Here is a 23,544-nt window from a genome sequence, read left to right as displayed (position 1 = left end):
AAACTCGTAAGTTGGTGCACTCGTAAGTCAAGGTTCCACTGTATATATATATATAGACATATATATATATATATACTATGTATATATATATATATATATATATATATATATATATATATATATATATATATATATATATATATATTTACATTATATTTATATAATACATATACATAATATATACATATATATAATAATAATAATAATATATAATAATAATAATATATAATAATAATAATAATATATAATAATAATAATATAATATATAATATTATAATATATATAATATAATATATAATATAATAAATAATAATATAATATAATATAATATAATATATAATAAAATAATATTATATATATATATATATATATATATATATATATATAATATAATAATATAATAATAATAATAATAATAATAATAATATTATTATAATAATAATAATAATAATAATAATAATATTATTATATATATAATAATATAATATATTATATAATATATTATAATATATTAGAATATAATATATAATATAATATATCATATATAATATATATATATTATAATAGTAATAATATAATGTGGTGCTGTGCACACACGATTCGTTTGCCAAGAAGGTAGGCCACCACGCGTTGTACAAACTGAAATGCTTTATTAACAGCTCGCACGTAAGCACTGGGCAGTCTCGACTATCGAGCCCCGCATATATGTCCCGAGGCCACGCCTTGCCCTCGGGCGTGGCCGGTCGGCCGAAAGGCGGGGCATGTCCTCAGTCCACCCCGCGCCTCGTGACGCCTTCCCTCCGGGCGTGGCCCAAGCTGCGCTTCCACGCCCGGACGCTCGCGCCACCCACTGGTGCGCGGAATTATTGCCCATTGACAATGTGTCCGCCACACGCGCCCCCCCAGAATTCCCGCGCACCTGAAGGGTGAGCTTGCGGGGAAGCCGGATGACCCGGCCGAAACGCCCTCTGGCGGCTGGCGGCGTCTGGGATGCCGGGTATGCCATCTGGGATGCCTCTGGCGGCATCTGGGATGGGTGCAGGGCTGGGGGGTAGCGGGACAGCGGGGCTGGTTGGTGCCGGGGGTCTGACCGCCGGGGGGCAGCCTCGACGCGGACGCAGAGCTGCTTGCAGGGGGTGGTCCAGATCGAGGTGGGCCGGCTTGAGGCGGTCCACGGAGATACGATCCGGAGTACCGCCGATGTCCACGGTGAAATGTTTGTCCCCGGTCTCCAGCACGCGGAAGGGGCCCGCCGTACGGGGGCCGCAGCGGTGCCCGGTGGGCGTCGTGCCGGACGAAAACGTACTCCGCCGTGCGAAGCTCCGGGGCGACATGGGAGGACGGACAACCGTGGTGTGCCGTCGGCACTGGGGCGAACCTCCTGGCGGTCTCCTGCAGGGTGGAGCGCTGTTGCGCCGCCAACCAAGGAGCCGTGGAGTCGGGGATAAATTCGCCCGGTACCCGCAGCGGTTGTCCAAAGACCAGCTCCGCCGAGGACGCGCGCAGGTCGTCCTTGGGCGCCGTCCTGAGGCCCAGCAGGACCCAGGGGAGCCTGTCGGCCGAGCTGCCGTCGCAGAGGCTGGCCCGGAGCGCGGCCTTCATTGAGCGATGAAAGCGCTCGCACAGGCCGTTGGCCTAGGGGTGGTAGGCCGTGGTGCGGTGCAGCTTGACGCCGAGCCCTTGCGCCACCGCTCCCCAGAGCTCCGAGGTGAACTGGGGGCCGCGGTCGGACGAGATGTCCGAGGGGGCACCGAACCGGGCAACCCACGTGGCGATGAAGGCTTGCGCGACGTCAGCCACAGCCGTCGCCACCAATGGCACGGCCTCTGGCCACCGGGTGGTGCGGTCCACCATGGTGAGGAGGTGGGCGAAACCCTGCGAGGGGGGCAGAGGTCCCACCAAGTCGACGTGGACGTGGTCAAACCGACGCTCGGGCACCGTAAACGGGGCCAACGGGGCCTGGGTGTGGCGGTGGACCTTTGCGCGCTGGCACGCGAGGCACGTCCTGGCCCAGTCGCGGACGTTCTTCCTGAGGCCACGCCTTGCCCCCGGGCGTGGCCGGTCGGCCGAAAGGCGGGGCATGTCCTCAGTTCCACCCTGCGCCTCGTGACACCTTCGCTCCGGGCGTGGCCCGAGCTGCGCTTCCACGCCCGGACGCCGCGCCACCCACTGGTGCGCAGAATTATTGCCCATTGACAATGTGTCCGCCACAATAATATATATATATATATATAATTATATATATATGTATAATAATGTATATATATATATATACATATATATATAATATATATATATATATGCATATATATATATATATATATATATATATATATATATATATATATATGCATATACAGTGGTACCTCGGCTTACGAGTGCCCCAACGTACGAGTTTTTCGGGATACGAGCCGTCGCTCGGGCGGTTTGTTGCTTTGGGATACGAGCCGAGATCCGATGTACGAGCTCAAAAAATTTATTTTTTTGAATTTTCCGGTTGTGGCTTCCGGTTCCGGTCACGTGGTTATCTTGCCGTGAAAGCATCTCTGCTTGGATATAAAACACGCAATCGTCGAAATACATGAGCGAGGAATCTCCTTGCTCCAGCCGGTGACGTCATCGGCGGGGATCCCCGCCTCCAGAGTGGCTGGTCACGTGACCGCCAAAGCGTGTCGCGCGTGCGGGTATAATGAGCTACACCTGTGGATCACGTGACCACGGAAGCACGCCTCGCTTGAGAGGCATGGCTTTCGGTTTGCGTTTTGCTTTATAAGGCGCGATAAATGGGCTTTTGAGTGTTAGCGGTTCATGGCGTTGACGGTTCATGACGGTTCATGACGGTTCATGGCGTTGACGGTCAAAAACCCATTACATCAATTTTACCAGGCACTGTACAGTAAGTACAGTGGACACCAAATGCACGGTGGAAGGCTAGAAGTAGAAGATCGTCCAAGACAAGTGAGAATAAGCCATACTTTGGAGATGACGTCATTCGCTGGTCCGATAACCAAAGATGTGGTATAAAAAACCAGGTGAGCTAACAATGCAGCAATGAAGGAATTCGGCCAAGGCACCGGCACACAACGACCTACCTACATCGAAAGACTCAATGCCAATGGTGACAGAAGCCAAGACGGCCGGCTTAAACACCGCCGAAAGACCACGGTGTACCAACTTACGATGCAGAACATCTTGCACTTAATATGATGACAACAGGTGCCATCCTCTGACGTACCATTACAGGTACAGGTACAGTACACGTGAGCACAGAGCAAAAGTTCACTGAAACCGAGATTAAGAAAAAAGAAAAAACACCTCGTGGTCCGTGCTCGATATCCGAGTTTCAATCTTTTCAAACACATGATGCTCTCGGTCACGGTATCTCCTGCGAGCTGCTTCTCCTTCAACCACACAAACAACAACTTCTCCATATCTTCATGGATAGAGGTCCGGAGCTTTGAAATAATCGTAACGCCCTTGGCTGGCGTTATAGCCTTTATGGACTCCTTCTGCTTCAAAATCGTACATATCGTAGAAGGAGTACGATCGTACTGCCTCGCCAAGTCGACAACACGCACACCTCACCTGGCATGCTCTTCTCCTCTGCTTAATAAAACCAGTTTATTTCTTTACATTCTCTTGTATTATGTACAGTATATACGAGGTCGTGCTTGTTTATACATTATTTGTTATTTATAAAGTACATTTTTGTTATTTAAAAGCACCTAACAAAAAAAATTGGTGTTTTTTTTTTGAGGCTGGAACGGATTAATAGCATTTCAATGCATTTGAATGGGAAAATTTGCTTTGACTTACGAGCGATTTGGCTTACGAGCTCCGTCACGGAACGGATTAAACTCGTAAGCCGAGGTACCACTGTATATATATATATATATATATACATACATATCGATATATATATAGATATATATATATATATACATACATATCGATATATATATATATATATATATATATATATATATATATATATATATATATATATATATATATATATATATATATATATATATATATATATATATATATATATATATATATAGATATATATATATATATATATATATATATATATATACATATATATATATATACATATAGATGTATATATATATATATATATATATATATATATATATATATATATACATATAGATATATATATATATATATATATATATATAGGGCTTCAGGCCCCCCCCCCCCCCCCCCCTTTGTGTGACCAACCATATTTTTGTTTTAATTGATTGCTGTATCCTTTTAATACTATTATTCATTTTTATCCTTATAAGGAATTATCCCTTACTCTGTGAAAGAAACCAGCGGTATCTTTCTAGCCTCTATCAGAATTTTGGTATGTGGGACCTGAGATCCTCCTCCCAGTATTATGCTAATAATGTTGCTCAATTAACAAAATATAACCAATTTATATGTGTTGCTTTGCTTAAACTTTATATTTCCTGTTAAGAAGTTAAGTTACTGTGCTGGCATATTCTCTTTATTGTTCCTGCTCTAACTGTGGCTCTATTGTATAAAGTTACCAGCCGTTACCACTCAATCAGATGAATACCGACACTTTTACGATCGGCTATCCTTATCTTCATGTGCTTTTCCTGACCTTCAACAAATGTTTATCCAAACTACGGACATGTGTTCATCTGGGCATAAGCCAGGCATGGTCTTCAGTTAAAACCCTTTTTTCCTTTCTGAACAAAGGGTGAGATCAAAGAGTGAGCCGCTGAGTCACCCTTTATCTTTCAATTGTGATCGCTATATAAAGCAAAACCCTGTTCAGCTATTTCAGAGCATCCTGTTGGAACGTTGGTCCTTGGAGCTTCTGTCCGACGTGTTTTGCTCTCCACAAGCTTGTGTGTATGACGAATCAAATAAATATATCAGTTGTTCCTTCTCTCAGTCATGAGTCTTGAGTCCTAAGTCAACGGATCCGTCAAATGGCGAGCCAGGCAGGAGTCAGCTCGGGCAGACTCGGGACGCGGCTCCAGGCGCGAGTGAGTGGAAAAAAAACACCAGCTGAGTTGATCGGTCCAGGTGAGGTGAGCCTTGGGTTTATTTTGTTATAGACTGGGATTTTAGGCTAAATTGGAACCCACTCTGTCGCTCGGTGTCGTTTGCCCGTTCCCTGCTCGAGCCTGATCCTCGAACAAAATTTAAGAACGAGCCGTTTTGGGGCTCCGGAGCAACTGACTGTTTATGGATTCGTCGGGGTAACGTTACGGGGCAGTAAGGTGCCCCAAGAAGGCGCCGAGGATAGGGAATAGATTGGTTTCGTAAGGTCCAGTTAGCATACGGAGGGAAGAGTGAGATGAGGCGGGTGAGCCTCTTCAGGAGTTAGGTTAGAGAGCTGATGAGGCGGGCGAGCCTCTCGGAGTTAGGTTAGAAATCTGTGAAGGCAGGGTGAGCCTCTCAGAAATATCCCAGCATTTTTTATTGGAAAATCTTTAGTTGGTGGAGGGAGGCGGCTGTGAGGCGGGCGAGCCTCTCAGAGAGCCTCTCGGCTCTCGATGGCCTGAGGAAGCAGGCAAACTAATTGCAAATTGCAGGTGCAGGATGAGGCGGGATAAATGTGCAGGATGAGGTGATTAAGGAAATAAGATAGGTCGGTAAGCCAACGCGCGACTAATGCCGCTCGTTGAAGATCAAGACCCCGTGGAAGGGTTAGGTAGATCAAACCCCTACCCTCCAAGCCCTAAGCTCTGTCCCGGGGCTTCAGGCAACACCCCCCCTGCGCAGCGAGGTTTTGACAGCTGACTGTTTTGACAGTTGCCAAACTCATTTGAAAAGACTCACGTCCGACGCGAGGTGAACCCCGCCGTGAACACGAATAGAGCGGCGTGCAGTCTGGTTGCCGCGGCAACGCCCCTCGCAGGAAACCGCGAGGCGGGAGTGTTGGGATTTGTGTGGAAGCACGAAAGTGCGCACCGAACCGAAAACGGCGTGGCGTCGTCGTGTTGAGTTGGTTGCGCCAGGTCGATCGGCGATCTCTGAATTTAAATCGGATTTTTGTCGTGTGTATTGTGTGTATTCGCCATTGACGTGTGTATGTCGATTTTAGCGTCTATCCGAGGGTCCCGGTGATGTTCGTTTAATTAAAGTCTGGATTTATATTGGGAGTCCGGATTTTCATTTGTTTGGGACGAGAGGTGAATGAATGGTTTGGCGGTTTTATTGTCGGTGTGGTACGAGCCTGTGGTTTCTGCCGTGCGGCTCCATGGAGGTTTGGGTGCGGAGTTGTTGTGCGTTCGGGCTGGAGCCGAGCGAGCCGCGAGTCACGTGTGTGCTGTACAGGGGGCCCTTGGTTTAGGGCAGTTGTTGTTGTAATTGTTGTTGAGAGGGATTAAAGTTCTGCTGGTGTGAAATTATGTCATGGTGTGTAATGCTGTCAGAGGTGCGAAATACACACCTTTGATCTGGAGGGGAGGTATTTTGGTAACTTACCTCCGTGATTTACGTTTCAGTGGATGGGAAATGCGAGCCCTGTCGGAATTTGGAATTTGTTTAATTAAAATTCAGAATACGGAATTTTGCTCAGAGTGCCGGCGATAACTTGCCTACTCCCAAGAGGAGTGTCGGTGAGCAAGGGTGGCGGTGGTGATTGCGTGTGCAGAAGAGTGCACACCTGTGGTGAAGCAAGGGGAGGATGTGTGCCCAAATGCATTGTGGGCCATTGCAACTTTGCTGGACGTTCGTGTCAGACGTTCGTGTGGTTCATGCGGTGTGCTGGCGCCATGTCAATATAATGGGGACCGGTGACTCCTGCGTCACAGGAGGAATACGTTGTTTAAGATGGATTTATAAGGGGAATTCTGAATAAACGATGATAGTACCATGAAGTATTTAAAATAAGGCGATTGGCTTGGCCGAATGGAGGATTTCAGGACAGTAATGAATTTCCGGTGCCAACCGGAAACCCTATCTACAGTAAATGGGATACAGTAAATGAGGTCTCTCTGACTGAGGTAAATGAGGTTGTCTAGAGCGGATGAAATAGGGAATGGCATTTGCAAGACCACGGTACGGATGTGATGCAGAATGGCAGCTAGAAGATGCATCGATGCATCCGCGTTGATCGATGCGCCGGATAAAGACCTTTGGTCGAGCGATGGTGGTAAGGTTTAGTTATCAAAATGCATGTGGTTCTAAGGGCAGATTATGCGGGACAAGCTGCCTCACAGGCGGATGGGGGAAACATTGGAGACGTGGTGGTTTGGAAAAGATAATGTGGTAGAACGCTCATCCATGGAAGGAGAACGGTCGGGGTTTGATGTGGTTCACGCCGGGCGAATGATGGGTGTTTCGTTTTGTGGATGGGGTGCGTAATGCATCTTGGGGATGCGTCGGGGTGAAGAGACAGGGAAGGAGGTGAGAGTGACACGGAGTACGAGTTGGTTGTCGGAGGTTGAGGTTTTTGGTCGTGTTACATGAGGGGGCTGAGTTGGGGGACTGTGCGGAAGGTGTGCACCAGGAAGAGGAGGTGCTGCATGGTAGAGCACGCCTCCCAAGAATGCATGAAACCTTCCAAAAAGTTGAGAGATTCAATGGTATGGGGGGCGACTGGGAAGCGTGAGTTTCAGAAGGGAGTAGTCAGCTTAGATGATGCAGTGGGTGTGGCCACGATGGCGTGAAGCTTTCATGTGTGTGAAGAGTATGTCTGGAGAGGAGGTCAGTCAGGTAGGATGGGCCCAGCTTATGGAGGGCTTAGTAGGTCAAGAGGAGGATTTTGTACTGGATTCTCTGGGTTTGGGGAGCCAGTGAAGCTTATAAAGGACGGGGGTGATGTGGTCACCGGTCCGGGAATGGGTGAGTAGACGGGCAGCGGAGTTCTGACCGCATTGTATTATTGAGGTTTGGTGATTATTGGTGATTATTGAGGGTGAACAAGAGAGGCTGTTGCAGTAGTCCAGACGGGAGATGATGAAGGCGTGGATGAGGGTTTCTGCAGCCATGGAGGAGAGGGATGGACGGAGACGGGCGATGTTTTTCAGGTAAAAGAAGGCTGTCTTTGTGATCTGTTTAGTGTATTTGTCGAAAGAAAGGGTTTGGTCAGGGATGATGCCAAGATTCCGGATGTGAGTGGAGGTGGATACTGGGATACCGTCGATGTTGAGGGCAAAGTCGTGGGTGGATTTGGTGAGTATTTTTGGGCCAATGATGATTATTTCAGATTTATCATAGTTAAGTTTGAGGAAGTTGATTTGAAGCCAGGATTTTATTTCAGTGATGCAGTTTGTCAGGATAGAGTGGGTTGTGGTGATTTGTAAGCTATTGTAAGCTATTGTAGATGTTGTCAATTTTGCTTTGGAAGAATGAAAGCAAGGAGATGCAGTTGTCTACTGTGAATGACTGGGTGGTTGTATTCGGTGGGCTGAGGAGTTTGTTTATTGTAGAGAAGAGTGCTTTCGGGTTCCCGGAGCCAGAGTGGATAATTTGAGAGTAGCAGGCGGAGCGGAAGAGGGCATCTTTGTAGTGCTGTATGTGGTCCTTGTAGGCTTGGAAGTGAATTGTGAGACCTGTATTATTGCGGAGTCTTTCAAGTTGGCGAGCATGAGTTTTCATCAGGCGGAGTTCAGGGGTAAACCAGGGAGCAGAATGGGTGAAAGAAACTGATTTGGGTTTTTATAGGCGCAAGCTGGTCAAGGCAGGATGAGGAGGATGGTGTGATTGACGGTGTCAAAGGCGGCGCTGAGGTCGAGGAGGACGAGAATGTTGAGGTTGCCGGCATCAGAGGAGAGGAGAAGGTCATTGGTGATTTTGAGGAGAGCAGTTTCAGTACTGTGGTTGGAGCAGAATCCGGATTGGAATGTTTCATACAGGTTATTGGCAGAGAGGTGATGTTTGAGTTGAGTGGCTACAGCGCGTTCCAAAACTTTTGACAGAAAGGGTAGGTTGGAGATGGGTCTGAAATTATTTAGGGTGTCAGGGTTGAGTCTAGGTTTTTCCAGAATGGGGGTGAAGTTTCACGAGTTTTTTGGGAAATCGGTATGGGTAGCTGGATTACATTATTTTGAATAAGTTATTAGTGCTATGAGTAATTACATAAGTAATTATGAGTTATTATGAGTAATTAGTAAGTATGAGTATTAGTTATGAGTAAGTGATTATTTTAGTAAGTTACATGTTTCGTTTTGTGGATCTGAGGACAAGCTAGTTTGATGTGACTCTGGGGTCTTCTGTGTGTCTATGTGTTTGTCTGTCTGTTACACTGGACTCTGGGATGTGTTTTCATGAGACGAATTTCAGAATTTTTGAGTGAGTCACAGTGGGTGAGAAAAAATTGCCCAGACGGTAAGACATATGAGAACTATTGTATTATTTTTATTTTTTATTTTTCTATTTTTATTATTCTATTTTTATTTTCAATATTTATTTCCACTATTTTTATAAATAGACCAGGTTATTTTTATTATTTGTTTATTTACGAAAATAAATAAATAACAGGGGGAGGTTAATGGTGGTTTGTTGGCGGTAAAACTTGGTTGAAAGTCGAGTTGAAACAATTTATATTGGGATATTGGGATTTATATTGGGATTACAATTTATATGGGATTTATATTGGGATATTGGGATTTATATTGGGATATTGGGATCCATTGTCGACATGCCATGGAGACAGCCATTGGGCCAGAGGCTGAAATAACCTTGTAGGGAATCCTTATAGGGAATTTGGAAAATGCGAGGTGTCCTCACATCCGCAGGTTCGGTGATAAAGAATTTGGAAGAATTTGGAGAGATAAATAGATAAATAGATAAAGAGATAAAGAATTTGGAGGCCACCAAAGGGCGGACACTGACGTTGCTCGGGGCAATGCAAGGGCGGACACGAGGCGGCAGGAAGGGCCGCCAACCAAAGGATAGGACGCACAGATTGTCAACATATACCGCCAAAATTAGGGCAGGAATAGGGAGTTGGTTCAGAATGCCGGCGGTAACCCACCGATGGGTGTCCCTGTGTATGTCTGGCCGTTTAGCAGGCCATGGAGTTATATTTCTGAAACATGGATTTCAAAGAGGCAGGTGTGTGCCCTGAGAAAATTGTGGGTTGTGGAGTGGGCACTTTGGATGGGCACTGGGGGCTGCTGTTGATGGGCACTGGGGGCCCCCCCTTTGTGTGACCAACCATATGTTTTGTTTTAATTGATTGCTGTATCCTTTTAATACTATTATTCATTTTTATCCTTATAAGAAATTATCCCTTACTCTGTGAAAGAAACCAACGGTATCTTTCTAGCCTCTATCAGAATTTTGGTATGTGGGAGCTGAGATCCTCGTCCCAGTATTATGCTAATAATGTTGCTCAATTAACAAAATATAACCAATTTATATGTGTTGCTTTGCTTAAACTTTATATTTCCTGTTAAGAAGTTAAGTTACTGTGCTGGCATATTCTCTTTATTGTTCCTGCTCTAACTGTGGCTCTATTGTATAAAGTTACCAGCCGTTACCACTCAATCAGATGAATACCGACACTTTTACGATTAGGCTATCCTCATCTTCATGTGCTTTTCCTGACCTTCAACAAATGTTTATCCAAACTACGGACATGTGTTCATCTGGGCATAAGCCAGGCATGGTCTTCAGTTAAAACCCTTTTTTCCTTACTGAACAAAGGGTGAGATCAAAGAGTGAGCCGCTGAGTCACCCTTTATCTTTCAATTGTGATCGCTATAGAAAGCAAAACCCTGTTCAGCTATTTCAGAGCATCTTGTTGGAACGTTGGTCCTTGGAGCTTCTGTCCGACGTGTTTTGCTCTCCACAAGCTTGTGTGATTGACGAATCAAATAAATATATCAGTTGTTCCTTCTCTCAGTCATGAGTCTTGAGTCCTAAGTCAACGGATCCGTCATATATATATATATATATATATATATATATATATATATATATATATATATATATATATGTATATATATATATATATATATATATATATATATATATATATATATATATGTATATATATATATATATGTATATATATATATATATATATATATATATATATATATATATGTATATATATATATATATATATATATATATATATATATATATATATATATATATATATATATATATATATATATATATATATATATATACATAAATATATATATACATAAATATATATACATACATATATATATAATATATATTTATATTTACATTATATTTACAGTTTAGGTACATCCAACATAATGTGTTTAATGTGCAAAATGAATACAAGACAAAACTCTTACCAAAGATATATCTGCTTATCTACTGATACTAAATTGTGCTTCAATGCATCTTTCTTCTGCGAAACGTAGGTTTAAAGCAATTTTTGGAAATAGGTCGAAAAGTGCAATACTAAATCCAAACTGAAACGTGAAGTTTCAGCTTCCGCTTCCGGTCTTGCTGGCGAGGTTTCGTTTATCGCAGCTCTCCACGCTCTCCATCGAAATCGAAGTTAAGTAATTGTTCCCATTTGTATTTTCGTTATAACTGTATTTATTTTATGGTGTTGTACGTATAGTGTGTCCCGAGGGAGATTTTCGGTGCAAATCTTTCATACCTGTATAGAAAATCGTGTTAATTCGTGTCGTGTCTTTTGAGGCCTTGTACAGTGTCCAACCTTGAGGCTTTGTTTTTCTCTCAGCGGTCCGTCGTTTGTGCTTCAATAACTTTCGTTCTCCGTTTTCCCAGTCTTTTCACCCCATAGCCTACTTCGTTGTTTAAAATCTCAACTTTAAAAATAAATAAAAAACTAAAAAAAACATTTCCTTCTCTGTTCTTATTTGTTGTCCTCATTCGTTTAATCGTTCTTATTCGTTCGTTCGTTCTTCGACCACGTGTTTCTCCCCCATTTCCCCAGATAGTTTTCACTGTTAAACTTTAAAATGTTTACACTTTCCCCTCAAGTTCTGTATTCCGTCGTATATTATAACACCTTTTTCTTCTTCTTCTTCTTTAAAAGGCTGCTTTCGACTTGCTCACCAAATCTATTCATCCCAAAAAAAATTCCATCTCTTACAGTGCCTCTTTTCTTCATTCCATAAACTCTCCTGCACTCCATCCTCCCTCCAGCGTCCTTAAACGTATTTTTGACTCGAAGGTCACAAGAAACTCATTTTGCAATAAATGTTCGTTTCCCATTAATCGTACACTTTCTAAAATCCAATCTCACCCCTCCCCTCCAAATCTTTCCCATAACCCCTCCCCTCCAAATCTTCCACATCACCCCTCCCCTCCAAATCGTCCCCATCACCCATCCCTTTTAAATCTTCCACCTTGCCCCTCCCCTCCAAATCCTCCCCATCACCCATCCCTTTCAAATCTCCCCCCTTGCCCGTTCCCTCCTAAACTCCCCCCACACCCCTCCCCTCCAAGACTCCCCCTCGCCCCTCCCCTCCCCTCCTGGAATCCCCCCTCACCCCTCCCCTCCAAATCTCCCCCATATCCCATCCCTTTCAAATCCCTCCCCTTGTCCCTTCCCTCCTAAACTCCCCCCTCGCCCCTCCCCTTCAAATCTCCCCACCCTCATTTCTTCTCAATTTCCCCCCTCTCACTCCCCCTCCTCAAAGCGTCCTCCCCGCTTCTTCCCCCTTCCAACTCTCACCTCCATCTCCCCCAACCTTCTGCCTCGCTCTTCCCCCTCCTCAAATAACACCTCATTGTGCCTCACCCAATCACCATCAAACCTTTTGTCCGCCCCATCCTTCCCTTTCTCCGAGCTATTCTGAAATCTCTGACACACCTTCAACAGCTCTCCCTACCTCTTCCACCTCTTCCACCTCTTCCACATCTTACCCTACCCCTCCTCCCCCCTGTTCTGTAGCCGATGCTCCCCCTTCCTCTTCATTAACGGTGTGGACCTCAAACATCCGGGGCCTTCGTTCAAACTTAACTAATCTCTCCATACAGGTTGCTTCTGACAAACCAGACGTGATCTGCTTAACAGAAACTTTCCTCCTTCATGATGTCTCTGATTCCTTAGTATCTCTCCCGGGTTACTCCCTCCTCCAGTATGATAGACCTGAGCCTCGTCCTGGAGGTGGGGTTGCTATCTTTATCAAACTCTCTTCCTCACTCGCCCTGCACTGCACTCTCTCCACCTCACCCCAGGAATACCTCTGGCTACGGCTTCCCCTTCGCTCCCACCTCTTGTTCATATGTGTGTTGTACCATCCACCAAACAGTGATGACTCCATCTACATCTCGCTGTCTGATAATATGGACCAACTTCTATCTACTCATCCCAACTCTCTCTTCCTCATATGTTGTGATTTCAATTGTCACCATGCCAGTTGGCTGGGTGTGGGTACCTCTCTCACCAGCCATGGCTCCTCAGCAAAGGACTTCTGCGACTCACTGGGACTGACACAATCTGTCAATTTCCCGACCCGGATCTCAGTCAACGGAGCATCTTCTCTTCTGGACTTGGTTATGACTAACTTCCCTGAAAATGTCTGCTGCTCTTCTTCTGCTCCAATCGGCTCATCTGATCATGTGCTTGTTAAAGTGGACATCTCTCTGACCATTCTCAGGGAGCCTGCTCCGCGTCGACGAGTCTGGCATTTCACTCAGGCCAACTGGCACGGTCTTCAAGCAGCCATCAATCATCTGGACTGGTCTCCCATCTCTACCACCTCTGACATCAACTCATCCTGGGAATTCTTCCAAAGTAAATTGCTCTCTCTCATGCACAGATTTATCCCATCTCGTCTTCAGTTGTCATACCCTTCCTCACGTCCATGGTACACGGAATCTTGTGGTGAGGTTGTTGCCCAGATACAACTTGCCTTCGTCTCCTGGAAAGCAAATCCAACGGAAGGAAATCTCATTTCCTTTCACAAAGCCCGAAACAAGTGTGTGTCCACCCTCAGGAGAGCCAGGAAACAATATCTCTGCATTCTCAAGACCGAACTCTCTTATCTGTCTCCCTCTTCCAAATCCTGGTGGCGTCTGGTCAAATCTGTTTCTGGTGTTTGTTCCCCCTCCATCCCCTCCCTCACCTCAAATGGCTACACAGCTGACTCCGCACGTGAAAAAGCTGAATGCCTCAACTCTGTGTTTGCCTCTAAATCTTGTGTCCCAAACCCATCCCTCTCTGTACCCATCGTACCCAGTCGTACCCAGCTGCTCCTGGACTCCATGTCCTTTCCTCCTGACAAGGTGGAAAAGTTTCTGTCAACCCTCGACTCCGATTCGGCAACTGGACTTGACGGCATCAGCCCACGGGTCCTAAAATCCTGTTCTTCTGCTCTTTCACTCCCTCTCTCTGTTCTCTTACCCTCTCTTTTTCTCAAGGTCAACTGCCATCTGCTTGGAAATCAGCCAACATCACCGCTTTGCACAAAAAAGGTGCAAAAACAGATCCTAGCAACTACAGACCAATCAGCCTTCTCTCAATTTATCAGCAAAGTCATGGAATCCATCATTGCTTCGGATATGAAATCTTTCCTCTTCTCCAATGGCTTGATCTCTGATCATCAATTTGGTTTCAGACCAGGTCACTCTACTCTGGACATGCTGCTTCTGCTGTCTCAACAATGGATGGAGGTCCTCAATGCCAAACAGGAAATTAGAGCCGTCTCCCTCGACATATCACGTGCCTTCAATACGGTCTGGCACCCCGCTCTGCTCACCAAACTCTCCTCCTTTGGTATCCATGGAAATCTCCACGCATGGCTGGCGGACTTCCTCTCTAGTCGTAGTCAACGTGTGGCCATGAATGGGTTTCTCTCATCTCCTCTTCCTGTTCAGGCTGGAGTTCCCCAAGGCAGTGTTCTGGGCCCTGTGCTTTTTCTGGTCTTCATCAATGATCTCTCTGACTCTCTTGAAAATCCTCTCTGTCTCTTTGCTGATGACTCCACTCTCTGCCGCTCCATTCCTCATCCCTCAGATCGGCAGTCTGCAGCCTCCTCACTCTCTGCAGACCTGGACAAAATCACAGACTGGGCAAACAAGTCGAACATGTCTTTCAATCCTGACAAATCTCACACTCTTACGATGTCTCTCCGAAAAGACCGACTGGACAACCCTCCCATCTACTTTCTGAATAATCCTCTCCAAGAAGTTCTGTCACTCAAGCTTTTGGGTCTCACTATCTGCCATGATCTTTCCTGGGAAAACCACATTTCCAAGCTGGCCTCCAAAGCCAGTCGCCGACTGGGCATCCTCCGTCGTGTGAAGTCCTTCCTTGGCACACCTGAGCTCCTCACCACATACAAGGCTTTCATCCGCAGCTCAATGGATTACTGCCCTCCCCTCTGGGCTGGTGCTCCTGCCTCACACCTAGCTCGTCTTCACGCTGTTGAAACCAAAGCATTCAGAATCATTGGAATCTCCCGCGATGACGCTATCTCTGAGGGCCTTTCACTTACTCACCGCAGGCAGGTTGGTGGTCTTTCCGTCTTCTACCGACTCCTCTCCGGGCCTTGCTCCCTCAGCTCTCTCTGGGCTCTGTCCCCCAAATATTCCTACAGGTCGCACAAGATCTGCCTGCAACCCTCTTATGGTTAAACTGCCAAAATGAAGACTCTCTGCTCACCTTCACTCCTTAATTCCTCTTTTCTCCCGCCTCTGGAACAAACTCCCTCACTCTCTTCAATCCCACTCCTCCCTCCAGGTCTTTAAAACAGCTGTTCACCACCATCTCTTGTCTTCCCCAATCCAAAACCTTGATCTTTTCTACCCCCGCTGATTTCACCCCAAATCCACTTTTTGAGGTGCCAACTTCTTTCCTGGAAGTCCTTGGTGTCCTTGCGTTTTATACCTATCCTGCCCCCCCCCCCCCTCCCCCCCCAGGCCCTCTCCCTCCCACACATCTCCCGATGTCCCTGCTCTCAAATGTTATGTTTGTGTGCTTCCTCCCCTTCTCTCCCCATCTTGTCGACCGCTCCCCTTTTTATATACTTTGTTTGCTTGTTTGTTTGATTTGTTTGTTTGATAAATGTTAGCTCTTTCACGAGCCTCGACTCTTTTTTTCAAAAAAAAAAAAAAAAAAAAAAGTTGATGTTAACGTTTCATCTCAGGAGCAAAAACTTTTTGTTTGAATTGTGTGGAATGAATTTTTGTGCTTAGTTTCTTCATCACGTGCAATGTATATTATTGCCAGGCTTTGCAAAAAATGTTTACAGAAAGGCCAGCCATACAATGTGAAGGATGTGAGTGCACAATATATTATCAGTAGATAAGCAGATATATCTTTGGTACGAGTTTTCTTCACATCTTATATTCATTTTGCACATTAAACAGTAAAATATCAAAAATGTTGGGTGTACCTAAACTTTTTACTGGTAGTGTATATCTACCATATAAAACACAATGTGTGTGTGTGTGTGTATGTGTATGTGTGTGTGTGTGTGTGTGTGTGTGTGTGTGTGTGTGTGTGTGTGTGTGTGTGTGTGTGTGTGTGTCCTCCTTCATAAGGGTAGGGTTTAAAGGCTTTGATTAGTGCTTTGGGAGGGATTTGAGTGAGGGGGGGGGGGGGGGAGGGGTTAATGGACAATCTTTGAAAACGACTGTTTGTCCACCGGTTGAAAGACCTAAAGACTCTGAGGATCCAAGAGACCCCAAGAACCCAAAAGACCCAATGGACACCGAACACTCAAAATACCCGAAGACCCAAAATACCCTGTAGACCAGGGGTTCCCAACCTGTGGGTCGCGACCCACCAGGGGGTCGCGGAGGGTGGGCTGCGGGGGTCGAGAAGCCTTGGGAGAACTTGGTAGCCTTGGGAGAAGGGAACATTACCAAAACTTTCATTTCGCTGATACCTAGAACACACAACATAATGTTGTGCCGGTGGAGTTGGCTATAGTTTTCGCTCGCTCTTTTCGATGTGTTGCCGATATGAGATGAACATAGTCTATTTCCGGGTTTTTGTATTTACAGATCTGAAGCAATGGCTAAAAGGCGCAAATACTCGGAAGACTACCTCAACATTGGCTTCACCACAGTACTCGCCAACAACGGCGTCGAGAAACCACAATGCGTCTTTGTGCCATGTTGTCCTGAGTGCGGAGTCGATGAAACCTTCGAAACTCAAGCGTCACCTAGAGACGAAGCATCCGGAACACGCAGAGAAGGATTTGGAGTTCTTCAAACGCCATGAGCTTCTTCTCAAATGTCAAAAGCTCGATGCTAGTGGGTCTTTTCAGCAACATAGTGCAGCAGCAGTGGAGGCCTCATATGAAGTTGCGTTGGAAATTGCCAAACACAAAAAGCCTCACCATTGGAGAGACACTTATCAAACCCTGCATGTTGAAGATGGTGAAGCTCGTTCTCGGGGAAGCCAGCACGAAGAAGATGCAGCAAGTATCTTTGTCGAATAATACTATTCAGAGGTGTATTTCTCATATGTCTAATGGATGTGAAAGGGCAGGTTTTAGATGAAATCAAAGATTCTCCGTTGTTCTCCTTTCAACTCGACGAATCAACGGATGTGAGTTCTTGTTCTCAGTTGCTTGTCTTCGTGAGGTACATTCATTCAGACGACATCAAAGAAGAATTCCTCTTCTGGAGTGCACTTGAAACCACCACAAAAGCTGTTGACGTCATGGAAAAGGTCTCTACCTTTTTTCATACCGAAGGTCTGCAATGGGGAAACGTGTGCGGGGTTTGTACGGACGGAGCACCAGATATGCTAGGATCGAAGTCAGGATTCCAGACAAGAGTGAAGGAGCTGGCTCCCCAAGCTAAGGGCATCCACTGCATGATCCACTGATATGCTCTCACCAGTAAGACGCTTCCTGCCACTCTGCGGGAAGTGCTCGATTCTGTGATCAAAATTGTGAATTACGTGAAGGCTAGGGCACTCAACACTCGTCTATTCAAAGAACTCTGCAAAGACATGGATGCTGACCATGAGGTCCTTCTCTTCTACACGGCACACGGCTGTATGCTGGTTGTCGTAAGGGAACGTCGTGAATCGTGTCTTCGAGCTGAAAGACAAAATCAGGTTCTTTCTGGCAGTGCAAGAAAAGAGAGATCTTCTGGCTCACTTCGATGATGAAACGTGGAATAAACGGGTTGCGTACTTGGCGGACATTTTTGACCAGCTGAACAAGCTGAATTTGAAATTTCAGGGAAGGGAAACACACGTTCTCCCATTTCAAGACAATCTATGGGCCTCCATATCCAAACTGCAGAACTGGCGTCGGAAAGTCAATCTTGGGAACATCGCCATGTTTGAAAAACTCTGCGGAGTGATGGATGAGTCTGAGGGCGAACTAGATCAGTTCCTAAAGGATGAGATTACCGGACACCTTGAGTCCCTAGAAAAGGAATTCCAGCGATACTTCCCTGAGCTCACAGGAGAAGAGGTGGCACTGGTAAGAAACCCTTTCTCTGCTACACTTGATGTATCCAGCCTCCCCGACGAAGTCCAAGATGAATTATTGGATCTACGAAACGACTCTCCGACGCGTGACCTGTTCCAGGAGAAATCGGTGAATCAATTCTGGTGCACTATGCATCAATCATATTCCAAAGTCAGCATGCTAGCCTTACGTGTTCTTCTTCCATTTGCCTCCACCTACCTCTGCGAGGCCGGATTTTCTACCCTCGTCCACATCAAAACGAAGACCAGGAACAGATTGGATGTTGAGGATGACATGAGATTGGCTCTCGCAAACACCCCTCCACGAATTCCAAGACTCGCTGCTCAGATGCAACCCCAACCATCCCACTAGCTAGGTTGGAGAGATGATGATATGTCAGTGATGACGATCATGGATTGTGTGACGATGGATGGCAGTGAGAAAAAATGATGAGCTTGGTTTGACTAACTAACTAAAATTACCCGAATTTTATAATGTGCAAGGAATATTGTAGTAAAATTTGTAAAAATTGATGAATTAATGATTGTTTTCTCTTTCTTCCCTTTTCCTTCTCAGAAAAATTTGTAAAACTGAAACGGCTGATGGCAGTGGGGTCGCGTGTGTTTCGATGTTTTGAGAAAGGGGTCGCGAGTACAAAAAGGTTGGGAACCACTGCTGTAGACTGTTAAAGGCACAAAAGACCATGAAGACCCAAAAGACCCTGAGGATCCAAAACACCCAAACAACCCCGAGGGCCCACTGACCCAGAGGATCCAAAAGACCCCAAGGACACAAAAGACCCCCCCAAGGATTCTGAAGACACAAAATACCCTGAAGACCCAAAATACCACAAAGATCCAAAAGACTGAAAAGACTGAAAAGACCCTGAAGACCCAAAATATCCCAAAGAAAGACCCAAAAGATAAAAAAAGAAAGACCCCAAAGACCCCAAAAGAGTGTGCAGACCCAAAATACCCTGAGGATACAAAAGACCCAGAGGACCCAGAAGACCCCCCCACCCCCTCAAGGGCTCTGAAGACCCAAAATACACCCAAAGACCCAAAAGACCAAAAAGACCCAATGGGCCCCAAACACCCAAAATACCCCGAAGACCCAAAAGACCCTAAAGACCAAAAATACCTTGAAGACCCTGAAGACTGTTAAAGACCCAAAATACCTCAAAGGCCCTGAAAACTGAAAAGACCCAAAATATCCCAAAGACTCTTAAAGACCATGAATGAATGAAAATATCAAAAAGACCCTGAAGACCAAAAATAACCCAAAGACCCAAAAGATCCTGGTTACTGAAAGGATTGAAAAGACCCAGAAGACCGAAAAGACTCCAAAGACCCCATGACCCAAAATATCCCAAAGACCGCGAAGACCCAAAAATACCCCGAAGACCCTTAAAAACCCTGAGGACCCCAAAGATCCAGATTGAGGACCCAAAATACTCAAATGACTCAAAAGATCTAGATGACCCAAAATACTCAAAAGACTCCAATGAACCAGAAGACCTAAAAGACACAAAAGGCGCTGAAGACCCAAAATCCCCGAGGACCCAAAATGACCCAGAGGACACAAAAGACCCCAAGGACTCAGAAGACCCAAAATAAGAGTAATTATGCCTTTTATATTGGAATTGTAGACGGTGGCTTTCAAACTGAGCCTCAAAGTTGGTGTATAGAAGCGGTTTTTTTGTAATCACAATACATACAAGGCACAGGGAGGTGAAATTTGCTGCACGTGATGTGCAATGCACGCAGAGTAAAACGAGTGTTCATTTACGTCTGTAGGATGTCTCATAAATAAAAATGATATAAGCATCCCGGACACTAGGCCCACACTTCAGACTTTGGCATGCTCACGCGGCTGCACCGTCAAAAACTGTTCCAACCCGTCATTTTTGACGGGCTTTATACTAATATATATATATATATGCATTGCATGCCATTGCCCATCCCTACCCACAGTCTTTTTGGCCCCATTAGCCCTACCTAACCTACCCAACCCTCTTACTTGCTGGTTACTGGGTTTTCCCTCTCACTCACTTTCTGTCTCTCTCTATCTTATCATACTCGATAAGTTATTCCCTTGTTTATTGTGTCCAACTATGAGCCCCTGTGCCCCACTATCAGTTATTTGTCTTTGTACTCTGTCACCTTGCTCCTCCACGAACCTTTATCTTGTAAACCAAAAAAATTAATGCAACAATATTTAAGCTAAGTCAAACATTAAAGAAAAGTCTTCATTTCCATCAAAAATAATTTTGATTTGACATTTCTCATGCTATTTTTATGTATATATAAAAACAAAACCAGTACTCAATATAATCTCTGATTATCAGGAAAGTTGTGAACACCGAAGAAACATTCCACACCATCACAGCAATACCCTGAACAGACAAACTCACCATGATAAGGAGATGGCCCTTTGTTGAGAAAGGATATGAAGTCTTTCGCCTTTTCTTTCAATGCTTTAGTCCTCATAGCCTGAGGAATAATACAGTAAATAGCTGAGAATTTAAATGTGTGTGAGCACAATGTATATATCTAATGTATAAAAAAGATAGTTTGTGTGTTTGTTCATTAAGCATTCGGACCCTGCAGGAACCAGTGCAACCAAACTTAGCATGCTTTCCTCTTTCATCCAGAAATCCTCTTTCAGCAAATCTCTTTCAGCCAATCTATACTATAAGAGAGATGTTTGTCTGTCTGTCTGTGTGTCGCCATTATTCTCAGAGATGGCCAAACAGAGCTTTGGCAAACTTTCAGAGGTTCATCAGTGAGTGCTGGGGAATGTTTTAGGCCAATTTTTTTTTTCTAATTTTGAAAACTAATTTTTTTTAAACGTAAAACCCTAAAATCGCTCTGTAGTGCCTAAGCCTTTGTAGCTATGTGAAAAGTAATATTAAATGATCCCCGACCCCATTCTTTAGTCATTAGTGGGTGGAGGGAAGGGTTTCAAGCCCACATAAAAATATTTAAAAAACAAAATTTAATTTCTTAAAAACGCCAACAGGATTAGATCAGCACTGGGTAACACAGGTACCACCTCTAGAGTTCAGCAGTGAAAACTTTGTTTGGATTTTTTTTAAAACGCTCTTATTAAACTCTTCACAGGAACATGCACGTGCATAATCTGTTTACCATATTTTCAGGGGTATTAATCGCACTTTTTAATTGGCCAAAAAGTAAAAAGTTTGGGGTGCGGTTAATACATCGATATATATATATATATCTTTTTTTTATATATATAAGATATATATCTTATATATTTTTTTTTTAAATATAAATTGTGTTTGTACAAATAATTGACCCAGATAAAACCATCTGGTTTTATCTGGGTCAATTATGGCCTTCAGAGGCCTATAATCGAGTCCTTTGCTTGTACACTGCCTGGGTTGTTTTTCCCCAGGAGTGATCGAGTAATATGTATTGTGAAGATCGTATGCTGAGATTGTAGTGATTTGTCAACAACACAAATTTTGTTATTTTATTTTTACATGTGCGTCTAGTATTAAAAAGAATGTTTTACACAGGGTTATAACACCTCTGAGGAGTGTTGGAGGGAAGTCATCCGCTCCTGTATTAGTGCGGGAGCCCAGAAACATTTGTTTCACATCTCGAGTACAAAAGGTTTGAGGCCTGGAATATATGCATCTATGATAGGAGACCCCAAAAAGGCAATTCTTAAGTTCTGCAATTCTGCACAGCAACCAGGGGGCGCCACCAAAGACCCCTAAATGTGACTCTTAATTCACAATTTGAGTACATCTTTCAAACTTGTCTTAAAATGTTCTCTATAGGAGTGGAAATCAGAATTCCCAATTCTTAAGTTTTCAATTTGTGTATTAGGTCGCTTAAGAACGACCTAATTAATGCTAATTAACGCTAATTAGCATTTTTAATTCACAATTTGAGTACATCCATGAAACATATGGCAATGTATTCCTTAGGTCATCCTAAATCAAGATCAGTCATTCTTAAGTATCCATTTCATGTATTAACCCACTTAAGAACGCAAAATGTACTCATTGACCCCGTCCCTGGCAAGGTGAGTGTTAATTCACAATTTGAGTACATCTTTCAAATTGGTCCCAAACTGTTCAGTAGATCATCGTGAATCAAGAACAGCAATTCTTATGTGTCCATTTCATGCATCAACCCACTTAAGAATGCAGTCAGTATTGTAACGGAATTTGGGTTGTCACTGGCTGCTATCCCCCCTCCACTCCCTGGCTGGCCCTCCCTTATATGCAAGGGAGGGGCTGGAGTGCTGACCTGAGGGCAGGCCCCAAGTAGACACCCACACCAGTGCTGAGCATGCACACACCTGTCTGGCTGGCCGGATCGAGGGTGTTCAGTTTTGGTTAAGGAAGGAGTTTTGGCCTCCCAGCCAATGGGGAGGCTTCTTCCCTAACTTGAGCCAATTACACCCTAAACAGGAAGTGCCTCTCTACAGAAATGACTGTCCTGCAGTGAATAACTGGGACCAATATACAACATTGTTTGGGGAATAATAACCAGTGACTTAAAGGGAAATATTAACACATTATCAATCCAGGTTTGTGACACTATCTTGAGGGACGAACTTTCTGGGACACCCTGTAGAGGGAGTTGTCGGTTTATCATAGGACCTAATCATGGGGAATCTCCTGCTCTTTCCCTCCATAGATTCTCTGAATCGGCTGCAGAATGTCTGATGTTGCCTGCAATGCCTAGATCACTGCTTAGGTAAGTCAACAAATAGGGTTAGGGTTTGGGGTTAGGTGGCAAAACCCCGGCAGAGGTTGTAGAAGGTGACGACTCCTTGGATGGACATAAATGTGGGGCATTGCTATGGTGAACATCACTGGCGGCTTTAACAGGTGGCGTTTGGGATGAGATGGCGGTAAAGTTCTTGTAACAAGAAACATGGTAACCCTAACCCTAACCCAACCCTAACCCTAACCCTAACCCAACCCTAACCCTAACCCAACAAACAATACTATGCTGTAGGCCTAATAAGCATTCGGGGCCGATACAGAATTATGTAGCCCTAGGCCTAGGTGGCGCGCAGGAAATGTCCAGGCAGATGAGGGTATCCAAAGTTCTGTATGCATACCGATTTCAGGTTCGAACCACAGCTGAGTAGAAAATAATGACTTATTGCCTCAAAATTTGAAATAACTTCTTTTGGATTTCACTGACCAAAACTGACA

At 44.5% G+C, this 23,544-nt stretch overlaps 1 protein-coding gene across 7 annotated transcripts in view; it reads right to left on the bottom strand.

Moving 5' to 3' along the window:
• DNPEP (aspartyl aminopeptidase) overlaps positions 1–23,544 on the bottom strand; it is a 126,221-nt gene that overhangs the window by 80,185 nt on the left and 22,492 nt on the right. For 6 of the 7 annotated variants that reach the window (XM_068124281.2, XM_068124306.2, XM_068124290.2 and 3 more), the window contains exon 2: positions 20,755–20,833. The exons of the other annotated variant lie outside the window; for it this stretch is intronic. In XM_068124281.2, coding sequence (XP_067980382.2) covers positions 20,755–20,833 — 79 coding nt within the window. The remainder of the gene's footprint in view (positions 1–20,754; positions 20,834–23,544) is intronic. 7 annotated transcript variants of the gene reach the window in all.

Source organism: Myxine glutinosa, chromosome 1, assembly GCF_964187855.1.
Source record: "Myxine glutinosa chromosome 1, kmMyxGlut1.1, whole genome shotgun sequence".
Classification (NCBI taxonomy): domain Eukaryota; kingdom Metazoa; phylum Chordata; class Myxini; order Myxiniformes; family Myxinidae; genus Myxine; species Myxine glutinosa.
This window is presented reverse-complemented; position numbering and strand designations above follow the sequence as displayed.